Source organism: Vigna radiata, chromosome 5 (genome assembly GCF_000741045.1).
Source record: "Vigna radiata var. radiata cultivar VC1973A chromosome 5, Vradiata_ver6, whole genome shotgun sequence".
Taxonomy (NCBI): domain Eukaryota; kingdom Viridiplantae; phylum Streptophyta; class Magnoliopsida; order Fabales; family Fabaceae; genus Vigna; species Vigna radiata.
The window spans coordinates 9,117,369-9,127,250 of record NC_028355.1 but is presented as its reverse complement, the minus strand read 5'-3'; the positions used below and the strand labels follow the sequence as shown (position 1 = coordinate 9,127,250).

The 9,882-nt window shown below is 35.2% G+C and overlaps 1 protein-coding gene across 1 annotated transcript; it reads left to right on the top strand.

The window, feature by feature from the left end:
* Positions 1–3,018: 3,018 nt before the first annotated feature.
* On the top strand, positions 3,019–3,477 carry LOC106760285 (uncharacterized mitochondrial protein AtMg00810-like). The gene has a single exon (XM_014643739.1). The coding sequence runs from the start codon at positions 3,019–3,021 to the stop codon at positions 3,475–3,477; it is 459 nt and encodes a 152-aa protein (XP_014499225.1).
* The last annotated feature ends 6,405 nt before the right edge of the window (positions 3,478–9,882 follow it).

Here is a 9,882-nt window from a genome sequence, read left to right as displayed (position 1 = left end):
GGAGAATTCTTGGAGCTCTTATAACAAAGAATTTGATTTGAAACAGAAATGAAATACTCAGTTCATCAAAAGTCACTTAACTGATTCGTGATCAGTCTATTTATAGATTTCTGTTATTCAGACAGACTCTCAGTCGATTATGCTATTAATTTAGTCGACTTAATTATGACAGTTATAATAAACAGTCAACCAGGTAGCATACAGTCAACCAAAAATAAAACACATTTAATACAGTTGACCAAGTCATCAATGCTCAACTAACTTTTAAAAATATAGTCGTTGGGGTGCAAGAGCATAACAAAATTTCAAACCAGATAACAGATACAGTCGAATGTGTGTTGCACATAATCGAATTCAATCATGTAAAACATTTCGAAATTCTTTTCTTCTAAAAAATTCACAGAGCACTGATTTTCAAAATCGGCACAAAGATTTTAGCATAGTTGAATCCATTAACAATGTAGTCGACTACACTAGAACTTTGTCACACAGTTATAAGTTCATAAAAGTGCTTGTGGTTTTCAGCTTTAAAACATGTGCAGAAAAACATATGTAAGGATCAAATTTGTCAGATAACAGATTCAAAAGGTTTCTGAGTAAAAAGGACAAACAGAGTTATCCAGTTGATATCAAGAAGGCCAAGAATAAAGAAGAATTTACTATGACGACAAAATCTAAAATTGTCAAAGCTGATTTGAAACAACAGTCCAAAAGTTCTACATGGTATCTTGGCAGTGGCTGCTCGAGACACATGACTGGAGATCCCACAAAGTTCTCAGATATCTCCTACAAAGCTATTGGTCACGTCACGTATGTTGATAATAACAAAGGGAGAATCATTGGCATAGGTAAAATAAAAACTCCTTCATCCTTTGAAATTAAGAATGTTCTACTTGTTGAAGGGTTAAAACACAATCTGCTTAGCATCAGTCAGTTGTGTGACAAAGGTCTACAGATCACATTTGAGCCCAAATATTGCCTAATAAGCAATGGGACAACAGGTGATTTACTATTGATGGGAAAAAGATTGAACAACATCTATGTAATCGACTTCACAGACAACTCATTTGACTTTATTGTGTGTCTGATGACTAGGGAAGAAGATGCTTGGTTATGGCATAAAAGACTCGCTCACATCAGTATGAATCAAGTAAAAAAACTGGTTTCCAAGAACCTGGTAAATGGTTTGCCCAAAATTCGATATATTATAGATAGATTGTGTGATGCATGCCAAAAGGGAAAGCAAACCAAACAACCATTCATAAGTAAAAGAGAAATGTCAACTAGGAAACCTCTGCAATTACTCCACATGGACCTGTTTGGACCTTCAAGAACAAAGAGTCTCTGAGGAAATTCATATGGACTAGTCATTGTTGATGATTACTCACGGTATTCATGGACTTACTTCATTGTAGCCAAAAATGACACTCTCAAAGTTTTCAAACGCTTTGTTGTTGCTGTTCAAAATGAAATGGACCTCAAGATTAAGGTTATCAGAAGTGACCACGGAGGAGAATTCTAGAACAAGGATTTCGATGATTATCTAGCTGAAATGGGAATTGCTCACAACTTCTCCGCACCTAGAACTCCTCAACAAAATGGAGTTGTTGAAAGGAAAAACAGAGCCCTTGAGGAACTTGCAAGATCAATGCTAAATGGCAGAGATATGCCAAAATATTTTTGGGCAGACGCTGTTAGTACTGCGTGCTATGTGCTGAACAGAGCTATCATAAGGTCAATGTTAAAGCTGACTCCCTATGAGTTGCTGAGAGGAAGAAAGTCAAACATCTCACATTTGAGAATCTTTGGAAGAAAATGTTTTGTGCTGAATAATGGTAAAGAGAATCTCAGCAAGTTTGACTCCAAAGCAGATGAAGTTATTTTCATAGGATATTCCTTAAACAGCAAAGCTTATCGGGTGTACAACAAAAGGACTATGAATGTTGAGGAATCTATTCATGTTGCATTTGATGAGTTTATCATGGCTCCTAATGTATCTGAGCACGTCAAGGACTTAACTGAAGAGGATGATAATTCAGCAGGAGAAGAAGAAGTGCCTGAAGAACCCACTGACAAGGAGAACAGTAATGAACAAGTCGACTCTCCCAGAACGGAATCGACTAAAGAGTGGAGAGTACCAAGGAATGTTTCTACTAACAACATTATTGGTGACATCTCAAGAGGTGTATCTACAAGAAGGCAATTAAATCAATTTTGCATGAATGTTGCCTATGTATCCAAAATAGAGCCAAAGAAAGTAGAAGAGGCACTAAAGGATGAAAACTGGATGATGGCAATGCAAGAAGATTTGAACCAATTCAGAAGAAATAATGTATGAGAACTTACACCTAGAAGACCCGACCTACAAGTTATAGGTACAAAGTGGGTATTTTGGAACAAAATGGATGACACTGGTGAGATCATAAAGAACAAGGCAAGATTAGTTGCAAAAGGCTACTGCCAGGAAGAAGGAATCGACTATGATGAAACATATGCTCCTGCAGCCAGACTGGAAGTAATAAGGATACTTCTTGCTATTACATCTACAATGAAATTCAGGTTGTTTCAGATGGATGTCAAAAGTGCATTCTTTAACATATACATTAAGGAAGAGCTTTATGGGGAACAACCACCGGGATTTGAAGACTTTGAACATCATGACCATGTTTACAAACTAAGAAAAGCTCTATATGGCTTGAAGCAAGCTCCAAGATCATGGTATGAACGTTTAAGGGAATTTCTCATAAAGAAAGGATTCTCAAGGGGCAAAGTCGACTCAACTCTGTTCATCAAGAGTTCAAACAAGGATAAACTATATGTCCAAATATATGTTGATGATATCATCTTTGGTTTAACTAACTCTATGCTGTGCAAAGAATTTTCAAAGATCATGCAGGAAGATTTTGAAATGTCCATGATGCGAGAACTGACATACTTGGTCTACAAGTCAAGCAAACTAAATATGAAATTTTTATTCACCAATCCAAATACTGCAACGATTTGTTGAATAAATTTAAAATGCTGGACTGTAAGGAGGCTGCAACTCCTATGGCAACCAACTATTATTTGGATCTTGATGAGGCTGGAAAGTGTGTTGACCAAAAAATGTATCGAGGTATGATTGGATCCTTCCTTTACTTTACTTCCAGTAGGCTTGGCATAATGCACAATGTTTGTCTCTATGCTAGGTTTCAATCTTCACCTAAAGAATCACACCTAACAACTGTAAAAAGAATTTTGAAATACCTCGAAGGAACCAAAGACCTAGGACTATGGTATCCAAGTGGTACAAACATTTTTCTTGATGGGTATAGTGATTCTGATTTTGGAGGTTGTAAACTAGACAGAAATAGCACCAGTGGCACATGTCACTTACTTGGATCATCCCTGATATCTTGGCATTCAAAGAAACAAGCTTGTGTGGCTTTATCCACCGTAGAAGCTGAGTACATAGCAGCTGGAAGCTGTTGTGCATAATCTCTTTGGATCAAGAGTCAATTAGAGGATTATGGTATAAAAGTAGATAACATTCCTTTAAAATGTGATAGCACTAGTGCCATAAATTTGACAAAGAATCTTGTGCTACATTTGAAAACTAAGCACATTGAAATAAGGCATCACTTCATTTGAGATCACATCCGTAAGGGTGAAATCAAGATTGAGTATGTGGATACTTTACATCAATGGGCTGATATTTTTACAAAGCCTCTGAATAAAGAGAGATTTTTCACAATTCGAAATGAACTAGGAATTTTAAATGATAGTAACATAAAATGATTCTACATTCGACTATGATATGTTAGAAGTCGAATATGTTTTATTTGTTACACATCTTTACATATTGACTTCTCTTTGATTATATTTCTTGCATAACTAAAATGCTTGATCCGTGGAAGATCTTTGTAAGGTTTTGCATGAAAAACATTGCTTTGGGAACTACATGTGGAATTCAACATCATTGGGAAACAATGCATTCGACTGGGAAAATAATTCAATCGACTGCTCATAACAGGGTTATAAATTCCAATTTTGGAATTTGATTATTTTTGGTTCTTTGATTACTTTATCTTGATTATTTGCAAGTATCTCTGATCTAAATCTATTTTGCATATCTTGATTGAGATAATATTGTGAGATTGTTGAAGTTTGTATTATTGCATGACTAAATTGTTTGATGTCTTGTCTTTGATACAACTCTTTGCTATACTGTTTGTATACTCTGATCATCTATACTGCATTGTGCATCTAATCTGGTTTTGATATCCATGCATAATGACAGGGGGGTATTACATTTTACACATTTTTCTTCACATGCCTGCATTTTAGGGGAAGTTATCTTTTACATGTGATTAAATGTGATACAGGGAGCATCATTGCATTTTAAGAAATTGCACATATTTTTTTCTGATGCATCTCTGTTTGAATATCAACATAAATATCTAGAGCATCCATGTTTTGTTAATGCACAAAGGGGGAGAGAATTTATGAAAGCTTTATAAAAGGGGAAGAATGTGTTTTTGTCTCATATTCTGCTTGATATTTTGTTGTCTGGTTATACTGCATGCAGAGTATTTGAACTGTGTTATATCTTTTGCTACTCTATTTTGCATGAGATTGTACAAACATGGTTGGTTATTAATCATGGTTGTGCATCATAAAAAAAGGGGGAGATTGTTGAGATTGTTGACAACACAATATCTATATCACTCTGGTTTTCTATGATGACAACACATTGCTTAATAACACACTTATGATGTTGTGCTACATGTTCTTATGCTAAATGGTTGATATATCTGTTGAACATGTTTATGTGTTGTATTTCTATGTGAATGCATATAGATTGAGCTTATACTTGTTACATCATTTCTGGATGCATTACACATGTTTTAAAGCACGAAAACCACAAACACTTTTGTGAACTTATAACTGTGTGACAAAGCTGTAGTAAAGTCGACTCCATCATTAATTTATTCGACTATACTAAAGTCTTTGTACAAATTTTGAGAATTAGTGTTTTGTGACATTTTGAGAAGAAAAGAATTTCAAAATGTTCTTACATGTCGAAGTCGACTATGTGCGCTACATATTCAACTGCATTAGTTGTTTGATTTGAAATTTTGTTATGCTCTTTTACTCTAATAACTATATTTTTAAAAGTTGGTTGAGCATTGAATAGTAGGTCAACTGTATTAAATGAGTTTTTATTTTGGTTGACTGAATGCTACCAGTTTGACTAAACTGTTATAATTGTCATAACTCAGTCGATTGAATTAATAGCTTATTCGACTCGGAGAATGTTTGTTAAACAGAAATCTATAAATTGGTTGAACACAAAGTTGTTCTGAGACTTTTGATGATTAACATTTTCATATTCTGTTTCAGATTGATATCTCTAGTTATTAGAGCTCCAAGAATTCTCCAAGAAAACAGTGGTGATCTTTCTTGAAAGAGATTCAAAGGGAGACTGACTGCGCACACATTGCTTGATCACACTCTGCACAGTGAAGGTGTTTCTGGTTTCATCAAGATTTTGTTTAGCATCCTTGGAGTTGCTGTATTGGACCTGTTGTGATTACAGGAGATAGACTCGTGGAGTCTGGTTCACTTTGAGAATTGTTCAAAGTGGTGTTTGGCAGATTACAGGAGATGGGACATCTTGCTGCATGTCTTGATGTGTTTACTGCCTATATTTTGGTTAAGGGTTAGAGTGGGGATTTATATTTTTGACATGGAGGTCTTCTATAAATTCCTTTGTAAAAACCACAACCATTATAGTGCATTTTTAACCCCTCGGTATGGATTCCCACTATATACTTCTCAATTTTAAGCTTTACTTCTTATTGACGTCAGAACATAACTATTTTTTTATGTAACACCAGACAGGTCGAGAAGAAAGTCCTACACCATAGAAGATTCATTTATATGAAGATGACCCTCTTGGTGCATTAGACAAGCTTTCTAACATCATTACAGACGCATCGATGATTGTTCCATGGGATTCTACTATATTTGGAAGAGACTTTGATATTTCATCGTACTTGCATAGGCAAGATGTTCAAGAACCTGCGTTAGGGAGAGAAAAACTTAATATTATCCTCGTTCAGTTGTGGATGGATTAAGTGTATGAACACTTATTTATATAAAATTGATTTATCAAGTTACTTATATCAAATCATTTCTTGATTTGAGGTATATGTTTGGTATAATTAACAATATGAGGTTCAATGATGTATATGGGTTCATTGACCCCAAATGACTCATGAAGGAAATAAATTTGATGACATCTAAACATACATCACCATTTGTTTTGCAATAGGGAATGAGCTATATTTTATCCCTTATTTAGTGGGGTAAGTGAAGTTTGTTAACTTTAAAGTTTCAATTTTTGATTTTAGTATATAACAAATTACCAATTTCAAGCACCATTGGCAGCTACTTGTAGTTTCCATACCAGAGAACACTATTGTATGGTTTTGCTCATTGCATAAGTCTCCTTCCAAACCTCTCAGACAAGTAGTAGACTGGAAAGAATCTCAATGTTTGGACTTTCTTTCTTATATAAATGTATGCTAAAGGCATTTTTTTTAATATTTCCCTTGTAACACATATGATGTTGTCCGAGAGATCAAGTGCTAAAGCTAAAAAGCTTGGATGGTCCCTTAAGGTTTGGTATTTTAATCCATACTTTGATACATTTTGTACCATTTCTAGTGAAGTTCCTTAACATTTTATAATTATGATGATATATTGTAGTGTAATAGACAATGTGGGTCATATGAGTGTGGTTACTAACTAACGTATTGGATGATGACCATTATTCATGCCCATATTACAAGTGGATGGGAAACGGTAATATTTGGTTTCATTGAATTTTGTTTTCTCTTCATATACATTAATTGAAATCATTGTGTCTTGTGCAGAGATTAAATTCTACTACATCAATTCCTGAGAAGTCCCTTAAATACATAAGGAAAGCAGTTGTCAAATATGTAATTCAACTCTAATAGTATGCAGATATTAAGATATAGTAAGTTCTACATTAGCATATTTATGATTAGGTTAACTTTGCTCATTCGATTGATTTATGATTCTAAGTTGATTTAGGGTTAGAATTCTATGTATATTGAATTGATTTATGATTTATTATAATTTTCATTAAAAATATGTTTCTAGATTACTCTAGAAAAATTTTCTATATGCAAGTTTGTTTCTTTAATAGGGATTGTTACATAAACAAATTTGTCTTTTAAAAAAAATAGAATAGCCATCGATTGTGACCATAATCGAGGCAATATGGGGTCTACGACATCGGTTCTGGCCACAACCAAGACATAAAGTCTGACGAAAAAAAATACCTTCTATTGGCGCGGTTCAACCCCCAACCAAGGTAGAAGATTCCCCCATACTGCCTCGGTTCAAAGGAATCGAGACAATAGACCTCCCAGTACAAAAAATGAGAAAAAAGTTATATTAAATTCCCTCTAACGCCTCAGTTGCTTTTGAACCGAGACATAAGACTACCCCCTTTTGTCTTGGTTCAGAATCGAGGCAAAAAGCCTACCCCTTTTTGTCTCGCCTATATATACCTCTGATTATCAACCGTAGCATATAGGCAAAAATAATTGTTGTCGTTTCCTTTTACTGCACTAGTGCTACTTAGTCTACGTACTACATAAGCAATATCAAGTCTAGAAAAGCTCATCAAATGTAGTAAGCTCCTGATTATCTATACATATTAGGGTTGAGATATAGATTCTTATTTATTTTTTATTAATTTATAGTTAGCATCATAGGGGTACTCACGGATTTAAAATCATAAAACCCAAACTTCTTAAGAAGTTTTGTACTGTATTGTTCTTGGCATAGTAATATATTATCTCCCTTCCTTATGATTCTAATACCTAAAATCACATTGGCTTCACCAATGTCTTTCATTTCAAAATTTGATACTAGAAACAATTTAGTTCTAGCGACAATCTCATTGCATGAACCAAAAAATTAACATGCCATCCACATACAAACATATAATGGCACATTCTCTACTTCCAGATTCAAATTAAAATCATTAGGTGAAAAGTCAAACTTATTTCTTTAAGTAATTAAGTAAAATTACCTATACCCCCACAATTCTAAAACTTTTAAGATTGGTAAACAAGAAAATACTTGGTTTTATTTCTCTAATTTATAGGTAGAGTGTACAAAAAACTACTCACATACTTGATAATGGTTTGTTGCATCACTTATCACAAGAGGTGCTGAAATTAATTTCAAGGGTGCACAAGTTAAAAATCATTAACCCAGCCTCATATTCATATTTCCTTTTCTTTCTCTAGAGATAAATTCTCCTCCATCTTTCCTCAAACATTACAAAGTCATGACACATGAAAATTAGGGTTCATAATCCTAACTTCAAAGAACTTCAAGTTGTCGCCTCTGTTTGCTAGATCGACAAGTGTACCGAGTCGCACAAGTAATATAAAATGGTAAGACCAAGTATTGTATCCCAGAAGACTCTCGGTGCTAGATAGTCGTGTGATAACTCGATTAATTAAGACTTAAAGAAAACGAGATCATTGGGTTTAGATCCAAAAACCAAAAATTAAATATGAATGCAGTTTGATCAATAGCAGAATAGAACATAAATGAATGGATGTTGTTTAATATGAGATGCGTATGTTGTTGGGGTTAGATTTCACCAAGTTCCCTCTCATGTATGTAAGAATTATTCTTTATGCATTAATGTTAGTGTCACTCACTAAATCACCTAAACCCGATCCCTCGGCAAATAAGCCTGCCTAAATTACTAGTTCGTGCAATTCCTAGCATACCTAGTAATAAGATGTGAAGATCAAGAGCTTTAAGATGACCAAGACTCATACCCCCATCCCTAAGAAATACTACTCTTGGGAGTAATTCAACAAGAACCTGAATTGTAAGGAACCTCCCAACACTCATGCAATTCATAAATCATGCTAATGAATGAGTTAAACACAACAAGCGTTGAAATAAATGAATTACTCTCACAATTAATGAAAAAACATATATTATTGAGAACCAATTCAAATACATGAGAGTTCACAAGGTTACATCATCCCCCAACAACAAATAGAGTTTAGCTCCCCATAGACATGGAGAAATTATATGAACAATGGAGAAGAATGAGATAGAAAAACCCTAAAAATTGGGAATGGAAGCTCCCACATCCAAATCCGCCTCCAAAGGGTGAAAAAGTGTGCAGTTGTGCTCCTTCTGCCAAAGATACAAAACCTAGAGCGCCTGGGTCCTTTAAATAGAGTCGAAACAGAGCAGAAACAAGGCTCTGTCCAAGTCGTGCCACGCTCAAGCGCCCCACTTAGGGTTCCCGGGTGGTGAACGACACTTCCTGGCGCTCAAGCCTCCAGAATGGCGCCCAAGCTTCGTGGGCTCGATGCTTAAGCACCCCAAAGGGCGCCCGGGTGGTGGGCGACACTCTTCAGCGCTTAAGCCCCCTAAAAGGGCGCCCAAGCTTCGTGCTTCCCTCTCTTCTGGTGCTTTTTCAAGCCTTTCTAGGCTCCATCTCCTTAGCACTTCAACTCTGCTTTCCATATTTATCTCATTTCCTGCCAAAACAAGGGAATTTAGTCATAAACTCATCAAACTCAATCTCAACTCTCTTATTCACACAACTTAAAAGAAAAATATTAGTTCAAGCAAGTTTCTTAGAAGAAAAGGGTGCATTTAGTATCAAAATCACTTCACAAATAACGGTATTTTCAACCGTTATCAACCTCATCTCCCTCTTCTTCACTGATGGGTTGTCGCGGCCCATACAAATTTGATTGCAATTAGGAATGCAGTATAGCTAGGGAATGACCCCTAGGTCGTCTCTCAAGGACCAAATGT

What these genes read in the sequence shown, in the direction of transcription:
- LOC106760285 (XM_014643739.1), top strand. Translation starts at nt 3,019, where the DNA reads ATGCTGGACTGTAAGGAGGCTGCAACTCCTATGGCAACCAACTATTAT.